Here is a 24,242-nt window from a genome sequence, read left to right on the forward strand (position 1 = left end):
CACACATCCCTATACAAACAGCTCACTTGTTCACCTCCTCCTCCTCCTCTCTCTCCCTCAATCACTCACTTTCTTTTGTCTCTCCATTTTGAAGTTTGTGCGTTTCCATGGAAGCCACACTAAGACAAGAATGCCTGACTGGCAGCACAAACATCTCTCTTCAACGAGCTTTTCCACTACTCTCTAAACATGTTGGCCTTTTCTTGTGTGCTCTGTGTGTGTGTGCTCTGTGTGTGTGTGCTCTGTGTGTGTGCTCTGTGTGTGTGTGCTCTGTGTGTGTGTGCTCTGTGTGTGTGTGTGTGTGTGTGTGTGTGTGTGTGTGTGTGTGTGTGTGTGTGTGTGTGTGTGTGTGTGTGTGTGTGTGTGTGTGTGTGTGCCAACAATAATCAAATCGTATCACAAACGCTATCACGTTGAAACGGGGATGTTCAGGTAAGAAGCACGCTAGATCCCTGAAGCAGAAAGAGGTAATAATTGACTCCCAGGTTACAGAGCAAATGTGACGCTGGTTGATAAATAATTAACTCATAGCTCTCTGAATATTAGCATTTTAATACACACTGTATGCCCTTGTTACGCCTAAACACTTCTGAGTTTGCACATTTTAACTGCTTCTTCTTCACGAAGGGACTAACCGAGCAAAACATTTTAAGTGCTAAAAACATTTGATTTACCATAAAAGGGAATAATAAGAGGGAAACCTTTCTAGGGCAGCAACGTATGATCAATTTCACAAACTTTTTTTTCTCCACAAAATTGTAAAAACAACAACGTTGGTGTAGCCAGTTTTTTTCACGTTAATGGGCAATAATTCCACAATAACATTTCAGTGTATTGTAATTAAATTGTCTCAGAGAAAACGAGACCGCTGCACCTCCTCTTGGCTTCAGAAGATCTAGCCTGCGACGAGAGACTCGCGTCATTTCAGAGAGAGGACGTTCCTATTGGCTGTTCTATAAATACAAATGCTCGAGCACGTCCCTTTAGGGGAAGTCTGCAGAAAAAGTTGCCAACATCTGCCTACACTATAAAGCAACCCCCAAAACAGAAGACAGACTTATCAAAAAGAGAGTGAAAACTAAAAGAAATAAAACGTGTCTGTGAAGCGTCTCAGAGATGGACAGAAGTTGATGCTAATAGTTTAGCTTTCTGCTAACGGTAGCAAAAGGCTCACGGCAGCGACTAATTCAAGTTCATGTTCATGAAACCACAGTATGTCATCTCAAAGGGCTTTACAGGCCCACAAGTTTGAAAAATAAACGGCTAATTCTCATAGAATTGCCGCTATATAACAACATCAGGATCACAATCACCATCGGGATTTCAAATGAATAATGTGTACTCTTACAGGTTAACTGTATAAAGCATGTGCATATTCTCATGCTTGTGTGGTGAGAGGTGCTTAAGTCAGAGAGGAGGGCTTTAATTTCAATTATGCAGTGTTCTCTTCTCAAAAAAAACTGCCTAACTAAGCTTTAAAGTTACTGTTTGGAATTGTTTACTGGTTATGAAACAGCTTCAATTTAACACTGATGCCTCTATATGCTCTACATAAATAAGTGAGATCACCAGCGAGAAGATTGGCTCTTTGTAAGAGCGGACAGACCCAGATCCAGATCCAGGCTTCTCTGCAGCCTTTGACCTGCAGGAGGAAGCGCTGGTGGGAGGTAGAGAGCTCAGCGCACAGCAGAAGCATCTCCTCCTCCGGCCAGGAGCAGAGCTTCGCCTCGCTGCTCCGCTGGGAGCCAACACCACGCTGCTGGAGGCCCGGGCAGCACTGCAGGGCCCGCTGGAGACGGGGGAACCAGAAGCAGTATTAAGCGTAGCAGACTGTCAGATGCCTGCTTCAGTAAAGTTTTACTAAAAGAGACTCCAGTGCTCGGAAACTCCACAACTTTTGGCCACAGGGGCAAAAATCAAAAATCAACACAAAATAACAGTTCCTTGTAGCTTTAAGAAGCTGGTAGCAGCAAACGTTTGACTCAGTTTTCAAGCAAAATGCCAAAAATGTAATCAATTATAATAAATAGTTGCCGATTCATTGCCCACTGTCCAACTAATCGATTCAGCTCTCAATTATTCTCAAAATTTGCATTGATGCACTTCCAACTGTTGGCTCTCTGCTTTAACTATAAAATGTGACGAATTAACAATAAACTGCTACCGGTGCTCTCAAGTCTCCAGCCGCCTGTCTGACAGTCTGAGTGCCAGATGCACTCATCAAGTGAGAAGACAGGAGCAGGCATGACAGACTGTGATGCAACTCACGATTCAGGACAGGTACTGAACAGCATGTCAGCAGCCTCTTCCTGGCGTGTTTCATTCCTCCCTCCCTCCCTCTGTGTCTCTCTCTCTCTCTCTCCCTGCCCTCACAGCATTCCAAGCGGCCGCAATGAAAACAAGGCAGGGCCGTTGTGCAATCTAGGTTTGATTTCTCCATTATAAGCCACTGACTCGCTGCTCACGTGGGAGAAAAGGAGTAACGTCAAAGATATTTGGAGTGGTCCTAACCTGAGGAACACTTCCTCTTTGTCATCCTTTATAACCATTTCTCCTTTTCCTGCACAGACGAGCGTACATAGCTCATGTCTGGATTACTTTTCAGATATCGTTGTGAAACCAAGATGACTTATTTGTGCAAAGCAACCGCTCACAGAGACATTAATCTTTCATTTGACAAACCAGCGCAGTCAGTTTCTCAGGAAACACGTCAACTGTCCTCGAGTGCTCTTTGAACCTCAGCAGCTCTAATCGTAAAGCAGTCTCTCATTTTGTTTACTCTGCTGCTCGAGAGTCCATTGTTCACACAAAGTGCATTATTCTTTAATAAAAGACTCAGATATGGCATCATATCTCTGTCCAACGCACAAGAGCCTGCTCGTTCTTTGTTTGCTTTTCAAAGTAAAGCTAATTATTTGTTTAATATTCTACATGTATAACATCAAACCATTGTTGCTTTGCTTAACATGCAAATTACTCTCCACGTGACCATGGCAGCCTTCACTCTTATGTAAATTAATTTCTATAGTTTTCATAATGTTTGACTAAATATTGCTGAGACAGGCAACACAATGTGTCGTCGTTGATGAGGGGGCTCTTCTTTCTTGAGCACGGCTAAACAGATATAAACCATGACGCAGGATCAGAAACTGTTAACAGGGAAGAGTCCTCATCCAGGCCAAATAACCCTCAACCACCGTGGGTTCAGCATTCACATGTGTGTGTGATGTTACTGTGGTGAACAATAAAACAAAAACACAGTTTGGCTGCGATCAGTGGCAGAAAGAATCATATTTAACTCTGAAGTTCTTGTACTTTACATACATATTTGCACTCATGCTGTATTCATTTGATAATTACTTTTCAGATTAAAATATATAAAGTGCAAATAAATCATTCAACTGTCAAATGGAATAACATAGGTAGAATAGGCTCCATGTGTTTATTAAATCTATTTTCATTTATTCTATTCTTTTTATTATATTACATATTATGTATATATTTTCTGCACCAGCCTCCAGTTATTTTACAGTTTATATCCGTATTGCTTTATTATCTGTAAATTGCTCTAACCTGTACTTAAATGTGACGTACAGATGATTCAAACTTCTATAAAAAGGACAGGTTCACGTTTCAAGTACTTAAAGTATCAACAGTATTTAAATGGTTTTACATGCAAGTCTTTTACTTGTAGTAGAGTACTTCCACAGTGTGGTATTTGTATTTTGCTAAAGTAAAAAGGAATACTTCTTCCAACCACTGGGTGTACCAACGTGTGCGTCTGTCCCTGCTGAATGAAGCTGCAGCGCGCTCACACTGCGCCTCTCTGGCGCCCCCTGCCGTGCGTTTGGTCACCTCGAGTCATCCACAGATGCTAAGCGCCATCCACCGGCAGACCCACTGAATGGAAACTTATGCCTCCAAGTGAGTAATATCTCTCACTTAGTTCACGAGTTAGTTCAACACCCCGTCAGCTCGTCCCCTTTCAAAAAAATAAAATAAAACAAAGCCCTCAAATACACAACGTAAAGCCATCTTAGAGATATTTACACTGCGACATATTGTTGACTCGACATGCAGTCTTACCGTCGCTCCTTGGAAAAGCTTTTTTTCCTGCAGTCGTTTAATACACGTCCCCTTCTTTTCCACGGTCACCATTGACCTTTCAAAATGTCCACAGTCGAGTTAATCATGATGTTATCCACCGGGCCGGGTTTTCTTTGGGACAAATCGGTGACGGCGAACTCCTTTGAGGCGAGCAGGCAGCCGACAGCCACCTGCAAATCGACACGCTTGATTAGTCTGACAATCTGTGCTAATTACGACATAGCCTGCACGCGCGCCACCTCGCGGCCACTATTATCATTTAGGTCCGCGTTGTATTGAGATTATACCGAGATTATATTTAACTGGTGGTGGTGAATGCAAATGTGTGAACCAAAAATGTTTTTATAAAAAAAAAAAAATACATATATACACACATTTGTGTATGTATGTATACATACGTACATGGCTCTTGTACTATCAAAGAGTTATTGGTCGTGTAACTGTTCCTGCATTTACACACCATGGTTGCAAAGAGATGCACTCCAAAAGTGGGGTTGTGTATACATGTATTAAACACCCAATTCCGATACCTGTTATCACAACATGATCGCCTTACATGGACCCCACTTTGGCAATGATTGATCTCCTGACCTGAATTGATAATTTAATTAAACCGCCTGCCAGGAAGCGCCATACAACTATTCCTCAAGGCAGCTATACCAGCGTGACTGCCACTATCAAGCTGTACAGATGGCCCAGTCGAAGGGTGCAGTCAGTTTAATTCCCTGTGATCCCAAAATCAAATACAAACTAAAAAAAACGCTAATTAAAAACAACTCAACTGTGCTGCTGGAGATATTTTACAGAGCTTTATCATTATGTAACAGCTGAGCATGAATTTTACATGACCTATAATACTGAGCTGTACATTTTTTTTTTACATTCATAATGATCGTAAATGATGGAACAGCCCAGTGGGTCACTTGGAGGCATCAGAGAATGTGCTGTGATTGTGGCCCACTCTGGAACTCGAGGTGCACCTTCAGGACAGCATTAGCTCGTCATCATTTGTATATCCCATCTAACAAATGTGTTCATATGTTGATGCTATGGTACAAAACTGCACCATTCAAAACGTCCAAACACACAAAACGTAGATTAAGATCAACAGTTGCAGTTGTAACTTTCCAACAGTAAACATGTTTCTGACATTTTAGGAATAATAACAGTGTGGTCCAAAACACCGATCTCCAAGAAGTACTCAGATCCTGAAATAGAATCGACACCACGCTTTAATAATGCTTCAATACAAACAAAGGTGACACATTAAAATGTAAATTACCATCAGCAAAATTCACTTAAAGTATCCACTCATTGTGCTAAATTGACCCTTTGAGATCATCAATATAAAATGTTTGATTATCATTATCAGTACTTTGATGCTGTAGCTGGTCAACCTGCTAATTGCATTTATTTAGTGCGCTTGATTTGATTCAATTTACCTTAGTTGCATTCATTCAAAGGGGTTATCAGTGGCACAATGGATGCTGGAGTCGGTGTGGTTAAAAAAACATTTTTATATTTTCTGGCTTTTTATCTTTTCATATTGGCAAAAGATTACTAAGGAAATAATGAAGACTTTTGGAATATACATTGATTGCTCTATTGTCACATTCAGTCATGGCTCAAGATGAATATCTTGTTGAAATACTACAAGAAAGCCATCACATGGAAATGGATTCAGCCAGACTCCCCAACAAAGGATTAATGGAGTGCAGTTGTAAAGGAATAATTATAATCTGTATGGAGAAAATGACCTTTGCTTTCAGACTACGATGTGTTCAATAAGTAAAACACTGGAAAAAAAGGACAACAAATGTATACTTATAAGCCGTAACCTATTACATGTCACACTGAAAGACCCTTTTCTTTCAAAATTGTCACAAAGCATTAAAAATAACACAAGCGAGACTTTTTTGTTTGACTTCATACAGTGTTGGACAAGATTTTTACGATTTTTTATGTTAATCTGCAAAGCAACTGTTAAATATAGCCTTCAGATAGATGGGCGCACAAAAAAAAGCACAAAACGTCCCTCTGAAATGTAATGGAGGTGAAGTACTGAGCAGTGATGAAGTACTCAATTCCTTCACTTACAGTACGTGAAAGTAGAACAATGTAAAACATTCGATATTCAACATATTAAAGTAAATACAATATAAAGCTAAATGTACTTAAAGTCTCAGAAGTACTGAAAGCGTGTGCTAATAAATAGATATATGTTGTAGTTGGTAAAAGTGGAGATCATTTTAACAAATTTACATATTGTTGGGTAGCAACATGTGTCATATTCTATAAACTAATGATATATTTTGTGTGTGAAATCTAAATGTACAAGGTAAATGCTGTGGAGTAGAGAGGTAAAAAGAAGCATTAAATGAAAAATACTCAAGTGAAGTACAAATATCTCACAACACTTGAGTAATGTTTTTAGTTACCTTCCACCACTGCTATTAATGTAAATACTCAAGTAAATCATGTTTGTCTAAAACTGCACAACAGTACTCGTGTAAAGGTACTCAATTACTTTCCATCACTGATGATACATGTCTGACAATGACATTAATGGCTTTAAAGTGCATTTACTTTGCATGTTGTCTCCTATCCGATGTAAAAAAAAACCTAAATCTTAAAGTGTATTAAAGCTGCGTCGTGTGCAATCAGGTGTGAGAGTTTTTCTCTAAGAAGCCACCATAATTCATCAACAGCATTAACGTGCAGATTTTTTTTTAAAAGAGAGAAAAAAAGTAGACTTTCACTGCGTCCAATTAAAGCCAGATCTAAATCAACTGACACGTTGTCTGCACAATGAGAAAAGGAATGGCAGGACTAGAACGAGGACCAAGCAGGACTCTTCAAAGCTTTCTGTGTCGTGTGTGAGATCACCGCCGTGCGGGAAGCGAGCGGTGAGGTGAGCCTTAGTCATCACTAGGCGTGTCACTGGCTGCACAGCATCAATGTGATTAGAGGGGGGGGGGGGGGGGGGGGGGGAGTGTGAGAGAGATGACCTAATACTCTGTAAAAAGCTATGAAGTCATACTACCTGACTCATATTCCCAGCTGACACCAGCTCTCCCAATCACAACATCCCAGTGCATGTATGTGTTTGTTGTTAGCGGGTGAGCGTGTGTATATATGTGTGTGTGTGTGTGTGTCTGTGTGTGTCACACACTGATGTGCACCGAGTTTAAAGATGGACAGAAAAAGTACAGACATGATTGTTGAAACAAAGGATTTGCTGCCACAATAAATTGATACTTTAAATTGATACAAAACTATTATTTTCATAATGTATTATTCATTTATCAAGTACATGTCTAACATTCTCTGGTTCCAGCTTCTCAAATGTGTTGTGCAAAATGTGATTTTGCCGTTTCTTTCTGTTTCACATCATTTTAAATTGAATATCTTCTGGTCATAACAAGCGTTTTCAACATGTCACCTTGGGCTCTGGGAAACTGTGATTCGCATTTAGCACTATTTTTCCACCATTTGAAAGACTAAACGATTAATTGACTTATAAGGAAAAAAAAAGAAGATTAATCAATAATGAAAATAATCAGTGAAGTGTAATCATTGTAGCCTTAAAAACAACAACCAAGTAGTGAATACCACATCACTTTTAGCTGTCTTTGGTTTTAAAGGTGGAGCTGTGGTGATTTTTGCTGACTTACCCCAAAGATGGAGTTTTATACGTTGTTCTACAGTATTCTATCTATTCTTTGCTTGTTTTTTGTTTTATTCTATCATCATGATGTGCAGTCTGTCTGTACTTGTGTTGCTGCTGCACTGGCCTGTTCTCTCAACAGCTGAAAAAAAGCTTACAGCAAATAAAAAAACAACACAAATGAGCAAACAAATAAAAAAAACAGAGGGGGAAAAACAAACAAACACAACGTGGCCTCCGGATTTACAGTTTCATCTGGTCAGCTGATCGACTTCAGGGCTCTCGTCAGCTTACGAGCACAAAGATGTGGTATCGTTTGCATGAGGTCTTACATCATCGCTGAGAGCCCGCTCACTATGGCATCAGCACGTGGTGCTCAGCCAACACGTCCCTTTGTGCTCGCAGAAGCCTCATTCAAGTGACAGCGGGGGCACCAGAAAAGTCTTGAAAGGGACATCTGGCCGTGGAAGTCAAAGGGACGTCCTTTAGGGATTCTTAGACATGTCTTCACAGCCTATTAGGCGTGTACTCTTTGGGAGACAGACACCGTCCATATAGGTGTAAGCCATATTTGCATGGGCTCTTGGACAAAGAGGCTGGCTCTATGTGTCTCTGCGGCACAGTAAACCACAGCATCTCCTCAAAGATGCCAGTCAGCCTTTCATCAGGGGGGTAAAAAAGAGAAACAGCACTACTGTGACGACCAGATGGTCAAGATCATTCGAGTTTTTTTTGTTTTTTTTCATGTGCAAGTAACATGACCTCAGCACTCTGGGTTTCACAAGTACCACGCAGCTAACACACACACACGCACACACACAGACAAATGACAATCGTAGCCCACAGCTAAAGAAACTGAGGTCTGAATGAAAACCAGACCTGCTGCGGTTCATTCAGAGCCTGGAGACGGTTTAGTTCAGGGTCACAGAGGTTATGTGGTACAGCAGCATCACCAGTCAGACCTCCAACAGGCCACACCAAAACTCACACATCCAGGCAGAGAGGGCTGTGCCGGAGAGGAGGAGGAGGGGGGGAGCACTATCCCAGATCCATGCTTTTTATTGATCGGGGCTCTGGTCTCCCAGCAGACCCCTTTTAATGGAAATCCAGACGACCTCTTGGACGCACTGGCCTCATCGGTACGACCACACTGCTGGTCCCCCATCACCACCCTCTCGCCCAATCCTCTGGCCTCTCCACTGGGTGGGGTTTGGGGATTGAGCCCACCCTCTGGTCCTTCATGCATCACGCAATCCTGTTCTCCTCCTGCTGCTGCTGCTGCTGCTGCTGTTTTTTTTTTTTCATCCCTGTTATTGGGTGGAGTGGGGATGTTTTAATCCTGGACTCATACCAGAAGTCTCCCTGTGAGTTCTCATCTGCAACGCACCCTTAGGGAACCAACCCCGTCCTGATTGGCACCCAGAGTGCGCGTCTAGACTGTGATTATGCATATGAATACACCTGCTCTATCTTTCTGGGACCATTTCAATACAACATTTATGTTTTTTTTTTTACGTTCAGAACTGGTGTTTGAAATGATATTGTTGCACAATTCTATGTGTTATTAAAAGGCAGACGGCGTCCTCACTAGAAATGCTAAAATATTCATCTCTGTAAGAGACGCACGCCACAATCAGTCGGTCATATAAGGCCAAAACGGAAGACTGTGTGTGTGTGTTTTTGTTATATTTCAGTGGTAACCGAGTTACAGGGTGGGAAAACAGCACAAGTGATGGGGAATAATTAATTGAATGTAATGGATGGGGTTAAAACGCAAAAGTAATCCACGGGGTGAATTCAACACCTCCCTTTGGGAACACAAAGCAAGCACAACAAGATAATTCCTCCAACAGCAATTTAGATATCAGAGAACATCAAGTGTTCACATGTATGTAAAGATATCTCTTTTCTGGAGGGGTGGAGAAATAAACAACAACAACAAAACCAATGGCGGAGCAGTGGAGCATTAAATGTTTTCTCAAACATCCCCAGAGTTCTCCTTGTCGTTCAGGTAACAGATACTCCCTGTACATCCCACCATGCATATGCACAGATGGTAATGACAGGCTAAGCTTCAGTTAGACTGACACTTTGAGGAAGCTGAAAACATGGACATCGGTTGCTGTTCAGCACTGTGAGCCAAACTACAGCCCATATACCAGCTCCAGTGTTTCCTCAAAGCTTTTATATTTGTGGTGTTGACCAAAGTGTATTGGCTAATAATAATTTACAACTCAGTCAGAAAATAATTATATCATAAGAGGAATCTCCCCACTTTATTTCCTGCTCATTTCATTGTAAATAGATGCAGCCATAATTTCAATAATAACAATAAATGGAAGTTGCAGGTACTTTTGAAACAAACAAAAAAAACAATCTTCAAAAAGGGAAAAGGTCTGACTAAACGTATGAACCGCATTGATAAATGTGGGGTTTTTTTTCTCAATGTTGTTATTATTATCATCCATTCTGCAGTTTAAGTCTTTGTGTAGTACTACAGCCATGCCGTCAGGCGTGGTTTCTGTCGAGGACATCTTGGGCAGTCTATACGCGAAACGAGCGGCGCGGTTCTTTGTTCACCGGGGCTGCTGCTGCTGTTTTCTTTTTTCTTCTTTTTTTTTTAACGGGAAATGTGCGAGGGCTTTTCTGATGTTTCCCCCGCTGCATAGGGTCTGCAACGCCTGTCTGACAACTCCCTTTCTCCTCCTCGTATACAGCCCCCACCGCCCCAGACACCCTCTTTCCCTCCTATACATAACATCCTCATGCGCAACGGCGCCGGAGACAAAAACGCGGTGACCTGCCGCAAAGCACGGCTACATAGAGGTGGGCGGAACCCCCCCCCCACACACACACACCCAAAAATAATGTCACAAACTCCTTTATCCCAAACAAATCATGTCAGATGGTCCACGTCCCCCCCCCCCAACATAAAAACGCACGAGCCCACTTGTTTTTGTATCTCTCAATGATAAAGTTGACATCATCTTTTCAGCAGCACCACCGGATGACCATGTGCGCACTCGTACTTGCACCTTTTCGGTAACGCAACTGTTTACATCCCGCATGGCTGTTCTTACATAAGTCGCCCAAACTGCGGGGTTTTTTTTGTGTGTTTTTTTGTTGTTTTGTTTTTTTTGTTCAGGCTGCACCGCAGCTCGTGTGGCTGCGAACGAGTCTGCGGTAACAGTGCGGCGGCGGCGGGGAGGTAATCGGTGAGGTATTGCTCCCTTTCTATAGGTGGCGACGGGGAGGCAGCTCGATTTGAGATGCCACGGGCTCGGGAACCTGAGACGGAATGGTACAACGGGAGGGCGGCTCGTTTTGTCTCGGCGAGGAGCGGGAGCTGTGTAAACCAGACTGGGTGGAGCAACGCACCGCCCGCCCCATCCATCGCGCAGACGGCCTTGTGTCCCGTTCGCCTGGAGCTCGGAGAGAGACTACTGTACTGAAAAGTCTGGCGGATAGAGAGAGAGAGAGAGAGGGGGCCGGTCTATGGGAGGGACTAGCGCAGAGGGGGGAATCGGAAGGAGGAGGGGGCGAGGAGGAGGAGGCGGCACGGTTTGCTGTTTCTCCAGTCTCTTTCCCCTGTCTTTGTCTCACACACTCTTTTGTTAGCCATGCCTAGCCTGCTGGTTTTAGCAGGGATCATGGAGAAAAACGGGGGCTACGCCGGGGATCTGGCCGGCTCCGGCTTCGGAGGCGACGGTCTCCTCGTGCCGCCCGACGAGGAGGAAGACGACTCCCGTGCCCTCAGGGTCGCGCTGGGCCAGTTGTCTCTGCTGGGGCTCGGGGGGGAAGGCGAGGACGGCGGCGGCGGAGCCCCGACAACAGGAGTGCAGGACCGGAGCAACAATAACAACAACCACCACAACCACACGAACAACGTCGGCGGCGGCGGGGACGCGGCGATCCTGCAAGGGAAGAGCAAGTTGTGCGCCCTGTACGAGAGCTCCTCAAGTGAGACGAAGGGACGAGGCTGCAACATAACAGAATGCGTCCCAGTGCCCAGCTCTGAACATGTGGCCGAAATAGTGGGGAGACAAGGTAAACCGCTGGCTTGCATATTACCCCCCCCCCTCCAAACTTGTGCTTTTATCCCACTAACAGTGCTGCAGTGGTTTCCCGTGTGCTTTGTTTGTGTGTGTGTGTTTGTTCTCTAACTGTTACCTGGTGTTATTTGACAAAGAAAAGGGAGTGGTGTGTGTGTGTGTGCTCGCGTGGTTTTTTTTTTAGTACTCCCCCGAGACATCAGCCTCCCACTTTTTTTTTTTTTTCCTCCTGCTAGCAAGTTCTCGTGGTCTCATCATTGCACTCTGCACATAGAGACGAGTCGCTTTGTGTTTATTTATTTATTTGTGTGTGTTTTTTTGTGCCCCGTGCCTCCTCTCCTGGGCGAATTATTCTACATCCACGCCATCAATGTCAGCGCACAGACACACACGCACGCGCGCACACACACACACACGGTGTGGAGAGCACTTGCTTCCTTTGTCGTCTGAGACGCGCCAGACTGTTCAAAAAAAGGCAACGTGCGGCTGGAGAGAGAGGGAGAGCGAGAGAGGGAGGGAGGAATGTCTTTCACTTTGAACCGACGGCTTAGAAAATACACCAAATATACACATTTAAAGTCTCAACGGCGGGGAGATGTTTAGCCTCTCTCTCTCCAAATGTATTCGGCTCGTTGTTTTTGTGTTGCGCACTGCCCCAGTGACACAGTTGGACAATGGAAGCGTGGTCCACTTGTGTGTTTTTTTGTTTGTTATCAAACGAGGCGAGTTGGGAAGTTCAATTCCAGACACGTTACGGATTCTACCCGTTTTTCTTCCAGTTGGAGGTTGTTTTTTATTATTATTATGGAACAAAGACCTGAAGTTGAATGACAGCAGCTGTCAAACAAAGGTGTGAAAGTCGGTGGGGGGGGGGGGGGGGGGGGGGGGGGGGGGGGGGGTAAGGGGAGGGGCGCGTCAGGACAGTGTTGTTGCTCGGATGGCCTTAAAGGGGGTGACTCAGCGAGAAGTTGCACCAGGAGGGGGGGGGGGGGGATCCTTTTTAAAACAAACAACAACAAAAAAATAATAACAAAAAAATTAATTATCCCGTTGTTTGTGCTTGTTTGCAGTGACGTCGGTCTGTGATTTTTTCACTGTATTTTTACATATTTATGTGTAAGACCCAAGCTGCTAACAAGCTTAAACCTAAAATTGGGTTTTTTTGAAGCCAGGATGAGATTCTCCTTGTTCGGCGTGGTGGTGGTGGTGGTGGTGGTGTTAGTGTGGCTGCACCCGTTGTTAGCTGTTGTGATGAACACAAGGGGCGAGAGGGGGCAGGAAAAAAAAAACGACCGGGACGCAAGGGTAGTATAGCATCTAAAAGCTGAATGGGAGTCACGCCTTGGAGCTGAACACAAGAGGCTCCTCATGAGCCCCACTTCACTGCACACTCTCAATACCACATGGGCGCCTGTCAGGAGAGGGAGAAATAGGGGGGTGGGACCTGGAGTAGTACAAAGACTGCAGGGTGGGTGAGGTACCATCAGCAAATCCTGATTTATCTCTCAAACGAAAACAAACAGGTCTCGAATAATGTCACAGGGGGTTCAGATGGCTCCCCCCCCCCCCCCCTTTTTTTTAAAAACCATTACCTGCTCTTTCTTGCTTCTGCTGTGGGGATGTGGATTTAGTTTGCGCGGCTAAGTGCCCCCTTGTCTCCCATTGCGGCTCTCGTTCTTTACTCTGAAGTGTAAGTTTTGAATTTGAATTGGGTAACCGAAGAAGAGCCGAAGGGCGGATCCGGTGAGCGGCGGGTTGCAGATAGAGGGCCCGCTTGCCTCGACCGAGAGGAAGTGCTGATTTTGGGAGATTTGAGACGAGGTGCTCTTGATTCACGGGCCCCCTTCGTGGTTTGGCGCCACGCACACACACACCCACCTTCTCCCGGTTGAATCTGGCAAACGGAGCATCCTGCTCCACGGATAGGAAGGGTGGGATGTGATCGGAGTCACAGGCGTCCATTCACCGGAGGTGTCCTCGTGCCATCTTATCTTTAGATCGAGGGTGGCTTTGTTTTCAATCACTCCGGCACCCCGGTTCAATAGCTGCAAAATAAACGTGTCTCCAGTGACCTTAATATCTGGTAGTGATTAATTAATCCTCTCCTATTTTGTTTGCAGACAATTCTTTAATTGAGGCGTTCGTTTGGACTAATTAAAAGGTGCAACGTAGTTTGAGAGAAGGAATCTGGCAATGGCTCTTTGATCCCTCGTGGTAGGAACACGTCTATTAGCCTAATACGAGGCAATGGCCACCAAGGGGATTTTTAGATTTTGGTTATGAGCAATACTGAACCCGGAGAGCATAAATATCCTTCTGTCCATACCTCTGGTCCCCGAGGAGTAACTGTTCCTGAGCAAAGTGGGCCTTTTTAGTAGCATTAGAGCAACATTCGTCTTCAACTTTAGGGTGTCTTTTGAGCCTTTTGACACCCGCTGCTGTGATTTTCAGATGGGTATTGTGATGATGTGCCGTGTGATCTGAGGCACCTGGCAGTCTGGCAAGACGAGCTCAGATTCATCCACGGAACAGACGCCTCCCCCACGTTTGTCCAAAGAAAGGCTCCGGCCTCTTTAAGACACGAGTCGTCCGTTTAAGTCGTCAATAAACGCGGACGTCCTAATGAGGGAGCTGCCTGAATTTCTGAATGAAAACTGACCCGAGTAATGCCCGATGCATTCTTCACGGAGTGTAATACAAACAGAGCCTCATCGTGTTCCCTCTTGACCTCAAAACGTACCCGACTATCCTCCTTAAAGAATTCACTGTATGTACCGTTCTGTCCCATTACGATGTCGGGTAATTTGTCATGAAAATAACATTAACCTGCACTCTCTCACGTTGAGGCTCTGCCTTTAAAAGCACTTACTAGAGTAAACTATTGCACTCTGATCAGAACCAGGGCAGACGTACAGCAGTACATGTCCCAAAAACACAAAGCACATGTGGGCTGACTGTGGTGTCTCGTGAGTTCAAGGTGAGGTGAAGCAGTGATTGCGTCTGCTGTGGCTCGTACAGCTCACGTCTGCAACATCCATGTATCGGCTAGCAAGGAGTGTGTCCGATTTAGAACTAATAAATATGTGCATTGAACATGTAGAAGTGCTGGAAACCTCATAAATCACGGCAATTACTCGGTGTATCCTTTGCCAGTAAAAAACCTGCAACACATTAAGTTAAACTGGTCTTAATTGATGAATAAATCAGAGTTTTGAAGATTTCTGTCAGCTCGGGTTGACGGGGAAAGTGTGTTCTCACCGGTCGACTTGATTGGTGAGTCACAAAATGCAACTGATGTGTCATGTTTACCTATTTTAAAATGTATGTCGTTGACTCTGCAGGTTGCAAGATCAAAGCCCTGCGGGCCAAGACCAACACCTACATCAAAACCCCCGTGAGAGGAGAGGAGCCCGTGTTCCTGATCACTGGCCGGAAGGAGGATGTTGCACTGGCCCGCCGTGAAATCATCTCCGCCGCGGAGCACTTCTCCATGCTCCGGGCGTCCCGCAACAAGCTGGGGGTGTCCTTTAGCGGCTCCCCGCCCACACCGCTGCCGGGTCAGACCACCATTCAGGTGAGAGTGCCATACCGCGTCGTGGGGCTGGTAGTGGGGCCCAAAGGCTCCACCATCAAGCGCATCCAGCAGCAGACCTGCACTTACATCGTCACGCCCAGCCGAGACCGCGACCCCGTCTTCGAGATCACGGGGTCGCCGAGCAACGCCGAGAGGGCCCGCGAGGAGATCGAAGCGCACATCGCCTTCCGAACGGGAGGCCTGCACGACCACAACAACGAGAACGACTGTCTGGGGCCCAACGGCGGAAGCAGCCCGGCGGGCAGCAGCGGCGGGCTGGAGAGCCGGCTACAGCAGGTGTGGGGGCTGCAGGGGGGCCAGCGCAAGCCCCTCACCAGCAGCTACCGCCAGAACTTCTCAGATGCCATGGTGGGAGGGGGAGGCGAGGGAGGGGGAATCTACAGCAAGAGCAACTTCTCCAGCTCCGGAGAGAAGCCGTGCTCTTATTTCGGATCGGAGGGCACCCAGAGCTGGGGCGACCCAGACTACCCCAAACAGGTGGCCTTCTACGCCCAGCAGCGGTCCAAGAGCTTCGGAGGCCTCCCGCTCCCCCTGACCAGACTCTCCCCCGGCTTACCCGAGTCCTGCGGAGGCAACAACAACTCGTCAGTCACCAGCATTGTGCCCATATCCGGCTCGCCTCATGCCCAGGCCCGCCGCGCCCACAGCGAGCCCATCTCGGCCGGCGAGGGTTTCCCGGGCCGCCTGCCAGTGCCGGACTCGCCACCGATCACTGTGCGGGACTGCATGACCTGCTTTGAGAGCAAAGTGACGGCTGCCTTGGTGCCCTGTGGCCATAACCTCTTCTGCATGGAGTGTGCCATCCGAATCTGTGAGCTCAACCACCCGGAGTGCCCAGTGTGCCACACCCAGGTCACACAGGCCATCCGAATATTCTCTTAAGGAACCACATCAGTTTTTATCATTAGTTTTGTCAGTGTTTGTTCAATAATTATTTACTGTTATTATGATTATTATTATAATACACACTTTTGTTTTCCAGAAAATTTACAAACAATCAAGCAGATATTTTAGAAGGCACTGCTTGCTTTACTAAAAAGTATAAGAAATATTTTTAAGTTTTTCTTTTATATATATATATGCATATATATTTTATAAAAGTTTTGTTTATAAGAGAAGTATAGTACCTTGCATTTTCAGTTTTTTGACTGCTGCTGTTTTTCATTCATGAATCACAGCGTAGGCAGAGGTAGACAGTAATGTGAACATTTTATTATTCAAATTTTTTATTTTACCATGAAGTGGGTTTATATGGAAGGAAGAAGATGATTGTTGAGATACCCAATCTGCACCTGACTGACCCGGAGAGTCAATGTTGTTATTAGAAGGAGAGAAAAAAACAAAAACGTATTCTTGTCATTGCACCTTACAATCATCTTGGTCTAAAATAGGATTTTCACAATCATACCTTAAGATTTCAGGAGCTGCGGTGAATTCCGCCTCTTTTTCAGTTTTACTGTGATTGTGGTTTGATTTAATTGGTCCAAAACCAATATTCATTTCCGCAAAATGAAAATGTGAATAGATTGGTTTGAGTCAAAGCCATGTTACCTTTAAACAAAAGACAGCCCCCCTTATTTCATTCTTACACCTGAAAGGATTGACGCTAAAAAAAAAAATGAATAGGACATTACATCATTTATTTATGGTAATTGGTTTACATTTTTATTGGTGTCATCATTCACAGAGATGGGTGAAAGTTGCATGAAGTATCAGTGACATTTTTTTTTCTTTCCGGTAGCCATTGATTACACTTCGGTCACTGCAGTTCGTTGAAAAGACTCAGTAACGCTCGCTCCTCGTGGCACTTGAAAAGCGTGTGGTTCCTCGGTTGGCTTAAAGCACTGATTTAATTTGTGAGGCCGAAAGCCTTGGAATTCATCCAGTTGGCTAGTTCTCGATATCTGTCTCCCCCGATGGACTTGTTTGAAAGCCACCTAAACCGCGCTTTATTGTCTTGTGTGGCCATTTGGCCGCAGTCGCTGAACGATATAGGACGGTCAACAGGCGTCTCGCCGAGGTGTGCGCTGTAAATAAAGAGGAGAATTGGTACGCGGACAGAAGCCGAGTAAAACTGTGCACCCTTTCCTGAATCAGCAGCAGACTCCGATTCAAAACAGTTGACGCTGTAAAAACACAGAGTCCCCAAATCAGTAATCCTTCCTCCAACGTCCCCAACGGCATTGTGCGTGAGCTCCGAGGGGGCCAGCTGTCTCCCCCCTGTAATTAGCAAAGCTGTACGGGAGCAGGTGTTTTCGTGGCACACTGTAGCTGTGACCCCGAGTCGGAGGTCTCGCCTAGCCCCCTTTTTCATTCTCTCTTTTCTTTGGGGAGTGGCTTTTATGTCTCGCCCCTGCTTACAGTTTGATCGTTTGCTTTTTCCGAAGGCCTCTCCGAGCGGGAGCGTATTGTCTGGGCCCGGTAGTGGCGTGGGCTGCGGAGTGCTCGGACACGGCCTGGATCCACTCATTGATAATTAGGCAAATGGGTTGGTCCAGGTGCGGACCGTGTGGGGGGGGGGGGGACTCTGGAGCTTGTGTGAGGGGGTAAGACAGGGTCCCGCAGCGAAGGCCCCCCCCTTTTTGCCGCCCCGCCCCAACCGTTACAAGCTCGGTGGGGGCTGGATGGTCTGGATGCAGCTGGGCGAATGGGACCCCCTCCTTCCACTCCCTCTTGCCCCTTCCTCCCCCCTTTTTCCTCTCCTTTGCCGCGGCTCTGAGCTATCCCTACTGGGGAGAGGGGGCCTCTTTTGTCCTAAAACACACACACACACACACACACACAATTTGAAAGACACTAGCTGAATCTGGCAGCGCCTGTGCAATGAGTGGGGGCTTAGGGGAGAAATAAATTATCTACAGTTATCAGGGGATTCCCCCAGTTACCTGCTTTCAACGTTAAATTGGCTGTGTACCCTTTTCCAAATGATACAACTGTACGCCCTCACCTACAAAGGAAAAGAGATGATCTTGATCGTGATCTTGTCACACCGGGTGCAGCATTAACTCCCCCCCCCCCCCCACCCCCCATCGCCCACTCCCCCAACAGCACCGCCCTGAAATTTGGATGGGGAGGAGGGGGTTCTGTTTGCGTGACTGCGCCGGTGCAGATCGTGTCAGCCCCGCTACTGTATGGGACATCCTGCAGCTGCCCCCTTCACTATGGACACCCGGGCTTCAGCCAATGGCAACCCCCCCCCCCCCCCCCCCTAGCTTTGAGCTTCCAGAATGAAATCAAACAATTGTAATTGACAGGAAAGCAGAGGAAACGCCCCATTTAACCAGCACTCATGCTGAATCAAATTACACACCCTCTGCGTCTGCCTTAGCCCCAGCCTGGGGATTTCTGAGGGCTAGAGGAGAGCGGGTGGGGGTAGGGATTAAAGCTGTTGAATGATAGGAGTGGAGAAGGGGAGGGGGGGATTTTGGCTGAAGAAAGAGAGAAGTATGCTCCCCCATCCCCAAAAAAAAGAAACCGTGCAGATCTTTCAATTGTATTGATCATTGAAGTCGTGCAGAGCTGCTGGCTGTTGTCACACGTGGGCCCGCGGTGACGACAGGGAACCTCTCAATGATACTCGGCTTCTGTCTCCCACAAAATATACAACATTTACAGCTCGTGTCTTCCGGGACTCAAAAAGCCCCTCCTTTTTTTAACATTTTTACAAAAAAAAACAACAAACAAAACATAATAAAGCAGTCCACTCCTATTACGTGTGGACTGTGGGGAAAAGCACCCTGAGATCTATCAGATGTAGGAATAAAGAAGAGTTAGCGTTTAACGGACGGAGGAGTTGCACAGTGGTTTGGCCTCAGCTTTCAATGTCAAATTCAAGGCAGTGTGACTGCTGCTCTTTGAACTTTAGTATTTTTGTTATTTTGTTTTCTGCCTTAATATTTTGTATTCAACTATTGCCATTGCTTTGGCATACAAAGTAGCAACTTTGGCCTTTGATAGCACCGCCCCCCCCCCCCCAAAAAAAACAACTTTTAGAAATACTTATTTTTGGAGAAAAGAATGTGAATCAAACTGCGTGGGTGAGGTTTAGAGGGATTCAGGAAATTAGGCTCTTAAAACACTTTACTTCAAATAAGAGAGTAAAGCACCTTATGACAGAACATTTGATTAATACCAAACCGACCACTGATGGTGAAATACTTTTCATAGCATTTGAAAGACATGCACATAAGGATTCCCTATCATTTTTTTTTGTATTATGGTGATTCTTGTTATTCTTAATACTAAAGTAGTGCTAGTGGTGATTTGGGGAGACCTCTCGTCCATTCAGTCAATGCTGATGACTTGCTTGAGTTTTGCACTGGTTTAATGAAGAGAGGGCTTATTGGAGAGTCTCCCTGTTTAGACGCTGTATACGTTAATGAGTATTGTACTTTATGGGAGAGCACTCTGGACATCTATGTAAATACAGTATGTGTATCGGTTACGAACATCCGGACAAAGGCCCGCTTAAAGTGAGGTTTTGATTATTTTTACACGCCGAGGGTGTCGTCGTCAATGTTTTAGCATATGGAATTCAAAATGTCTCTGAGTTTTAGGGAGAGTAAATCTTTTATATATGCGTCCCATCGTCCTTTTTTGACTATAATAGTATATTAGATAGATCCATACATTTAAGAAATATTATTTAAACTGATTAACTTAGTATTCCATCCAAATATATAGATAAGAAATTAACCAGACACTACTATAAACTGTAATAATGAATATCCTTTATGAAGCCGCTGATGTATAGAGCCAATCTCGAATAAAAAAAAAAAAACTGGAATGAATAGTATGTGTAATAACCCCAAATGAATAAATCTGTTTCTATGTATATTAGGATGAAAAGCAATAATAGGACTATACTGGGACAATAAACAGAGTCGGTTCTTTAAATAATATTCTATTCAGCAATTGACCTTGATGATTAGGATAATACCGTTGCGTTTCTGTCTCATATTAAAATTCATTATGGATTCATGCTAGTGTAAAGAAAACCAGAGATATAATGACTTAGTAACAGTTTCAGGATAAATAATTGTTCTTGTTGTGTTCATCAGGGTCTTAAGTCGTTTAATTATTCTTTTCTTTACGTTGAATATCAATCAGATCACAGGGTGGGTCAAGACAAACTGAAATGATGAAACTGCAGATTGCTTGTGACTTGAGAGGGGAACTCTCCACGGGGGAGGCTGTAAAAGTTCTCCCGTCAAAAGAGCAAAAGAACCACTAGACCAGAGCTCGAGCACCGAGGTGGCTAGGAAGCAGGAGGAGCCGGTGACTTGGCTTATGACGGACTGATGTCTTGAAGGCTTTGGTCCAGAGATAAAAACACAGCGGTGAGAGGAAGAGGGCGGGACAACACGTCCATTTAGAAGAGCGTTGATTCGTTACCCTCAGTGTTCTTCGTCCCGCTACACACAGGCACACGTGTTACTTCCAGCATATCTTTACCTAACTAATACGTTTCTCATTTCGTGGCTCTATTTTATACTTGTTTTGCACCTACTTTCTTTTTTTTTTGTTACCTGTATTGTTTTTAAAAGACAAAAAAGGTCAGACATAGCCAAAGAACAAAACACAAGGAGAGGACTTATCACTTGAGTTAACTTATTTTAGCATCAACAAAAAAAAGATCAACTTGGTTTACCCAAAAGTCTTCGAGGCCACGCGATCGATATCTGTGAGATGAAGGCATATCATGTTTCAGTGTTGTAAGATTAGTTTAATACCACAGAGGCGCCGGTAACAGACTTACTTCTCCCCAAAGAGATCGGCTTAAAGCACATCCTGGCACTTACACGGCCCCCTTTTGAGTCGTGTTTCTTTCTTCCTATTGTCATGGGTCAGGTTGATGGGAGAAACACTTCATCTTTCTAAAAGAAACTTCTGGAGAAGTTCAGATAAAAAGGGGACTGCCCACGTGATTTCCAAAACGCTAGACTGAGAAGTAATTGTGCTGACAATGACAAGCCAGTGAACATTCCGGCTGGATTCCTTAATTTCTGAGACGGTAACGGGTCGGATGTAAACACGGTGACAGTGTGAGGGTGAACTGAACAACGCTGTGGGTTTAGGTCTTGAAGGAGCCGTTGACTGTATCCTTAAGTTTAACTGCATGTTAGTGAAATATAGTACAGTAAGATTTATCAGAAAAAAACAGTTAAGAAGGCTTAAAGAACTCATCCGCCTGATACCTGAAGTTTATAAAAAAAAAAAGCTTTAAGACCTTAAAGTGAACATCGGTTTAAAAAAATCATATATTTACCGTGTAGTTTAACTAAGTGATACATAAAGTTTAATTATGATTCTTAAGAATATGCTAAGGTGTAAGTTTCATTTGTCCAACTCACCCGGAATGAAACACGTTTGACTTGAGCGGAGCAGCGACGGGGCGGGGTGACTCACAGTGACATTTGATTCATTAAGTTCTTGTTAGTATTATTTACAATATTGTATTAAGCTTACTATTATAGGAATGGTAGAAACTGTTGATGTTTTTCTTCTCTTGATATGAAAAAGGTCTTTATGCATTTATGTAGAATCCCTTTTAAGGAGTGATAGGAAATCCTTATTTTCAATGGATGCACTTAAAGCAATTGTACCAACCTGTCGAAATCCACATTGAGAAAGAAATGCATTTGAATGTAAAAAAAAAAAGACAAAAAAACACAAAAAAGACCACTCGACTCAATGCACTCCTTATGCTTATTGTTTGTCAGTTTACAAGTGAGCTTTAAGTTTTTGTTTGGAAAGAGTTTTGCGACAGGTTTTCAGCGTAGACTATATTTGAGTTCTTCCACATACATTTATAGAAAGTAACTTAAAATGAATAAAAAAAATAAAATAAAAAAAACATATTACAGTTTCTCAGATCTATTTTGCTAACATGGGTTATTATTTCATAGAAAGCAGAGGAAACAAAACAAAAGTCAGTATCTGGATGTTATTTATGAAAAGTTAAAAAAAAAAAAAAAAAAATGAAGCAAGATATTTATGAGTAACCTCGAGACATTTTGTTTTTTAATTAAAAAAATGACAAGAAGTTAATATATTTCTAAACACAGGGAGGTCAGTTTCTACTAATAAGTCAAATGAGAAAAGAAGTTTAGAAGTTTTATTTATGAAAGTTATGGACGCTCGACTCCTCACTCCGAGAGAGAGGAGAGTTCCCCATGGCTGAAATTTTAACTTCAGGCGTGCACTCCTTCAACATCAGTGCATTCACAATGGAATAATTACAGAAAATAATATAATATTTTTTAGAATTTGGAGATATTTTAGTCACAGAGCATCAATTTTGTGCCTCGATTATATATTTTTCCAGCATCAGCATTCTTTGTGCAGTGCTGTAACCCCCTCCTCTCCCCCCCCCCCCCCCCCCCCCGCCCTCAACTAACCCCATGTTACTGACTGAAACGCATAACTCATTTCCTCTGTAATCTAAACTCGCTTTCTACTTATCAAAACCTATAAAAACATGTTACGACTGCTTGGAATGAATGAGGCAGCCGCGGCCCCTCTCTCTCGCCAGCCAGGGGGGTGGGGGGCCCCCCCCGCACACAACTTGTACACACTTTTCATTCATACATTTTCTACATCTACTACTCTGACAGTTTGTGATCAAAAGTGACGGAGCCTTCATGAGAGCCTTTTCCCCTAATGTGCTAATTGGGTGACGTGTGCAAAACGGAGCGGAGGCATCTAGGAGGGGACAACAGCGCGTTGCCGTGTAGTAGATCTATGTAACTAGATGCACTCGTATACACAAAACAGGTTCATTACCGTACTAGCTTGCATGTGTGTTGTATGGTCACTTAGACGGGAGAAGCGGTGCAGGGCCGGTGTTGCTCCTGGGCCGTTTCTCCTCTGTAGATTTTCATAGTTGGGAGTCTCTTTGGAAAGTTGACATGAGTTTGGAGCCAGACCAAGAGTCCATTTCAGTCCCCACATCACAGTTGGATTTTGTATTCTAAGTTTCCCGGTTTATCGATGAAAGACTGCTCGCACCTCATATGGGTTTTACTTGACGTTTTTTTCGGTTTGTTGAGTTGATCAAGGTAAGAAAAATAAAAACTTAACGGCACTCCCAATGGCACATTTTCTGCTGCGTGTAAAGGAACGGGGACTGAAGTGGCGCTCGCTGGTGAAACTCGCAACTTTTTTTTCCAAAGGGGTCAATACAGTCTGACGGTTTGTCTTTGGTAGCGTTTCCAGATGTTGCAGCACAGTAGAGGTGTTTCATACCGGTCTAATAGCGGTCGTAGTGCATTAGTTTTTGGGCCGGCATCAGCCGGCGTTAGTTTCTGGTTTCTCTGTGAACAGTGAAAGAGGGATGCCAGCGTGGCCCTCGGTGGCTGACCGTCAACTTTGATGGATGGAAATAAAAAATGAAAAAAAAAAGAAGTCTTTGAACTCTGTTACAGTATGCCGTGCCATTACAAGGCGTGCGATATTGCAGGTTTATTTGTTATAGCACATGTTTTTTTTTTTGTGAATTACATTTTTGGGGACATTTTTATTATTATTATTGTATCTGCGCCATGTTAGTTCTGGTTCTTTGTTATTTTTCCAAGATTCAAGATGTATTGTAAATGTTTCTAATAAAACAAAAATGAAATGATCTCCAATTGAAATGGTTGCATTTTTTCATCCAAAGGGAAGCTTTCTTGGCTTAATTGACTATTCAGATTTTAATCCCAATGATCAGAGGAACAATACATTTACAGTAAAGATTCAGTTATTAAATAACAGTGGACATTAAGAATTATATAATGCATTCATTCTGCCCTCTACCAGATTCATTAATGGAAAAAAAACA

The 24,242-nt window shown here is 44.2% G+C and overlaps 2 protein-coding genes across 2 annotated transcripts in view; one reads left to right on the forward strand and one right to left on the reverse strand.

Moving 5' to 3' along the window:
• LOC306699884 (lamin-A-like) overlaps nucleotides 1–4,163 on the reverse strand; it is a 33,065-nt gene extending 28,902 nt beyond the window's left edge. Inside the window, exon 1 of the mRNA XM_079164667.1 lies at nucleotides 4,087–4,163. The gene's annotated coding sequence lies outside the window, so the exon portion shown is untranslated. The remainder of the gene's footprint in view (nucleotides 1–4,086) is intronic.
• Nucleotides 4,164–11,072: 6,909 nt separating this feature from the next.
• On the forward strand, nucleotides 11,073–16,303 carry mex3a (mex-3 RNA binding family member A; the record flags this gene model as incomplete). Its single annotated transcript, XM_079164059.1, is given in 3 exon segments — nucleotides 11,073–11,336; nucleotides 11,338–11,821; nucleotides 15,168–16,303. Coding segments are annotated over 3 exon segments (1,884 nt in total).
• Nucleotides 16,304–24,242: the final 7,939 nt, after the last annotated feature.

The sequence above is a fragment of the Pholis gunnellus genome, assembly GCF_910591455.1.
Source record: "Pholis gunnellus genome assembly, chromosome: 8".
Lineage (NCBI taxonomy): Eukaryota > Metazoa > Chordata > Actinopteri > Perciformes > Pholidae > Pholis > Pholis gunnellus.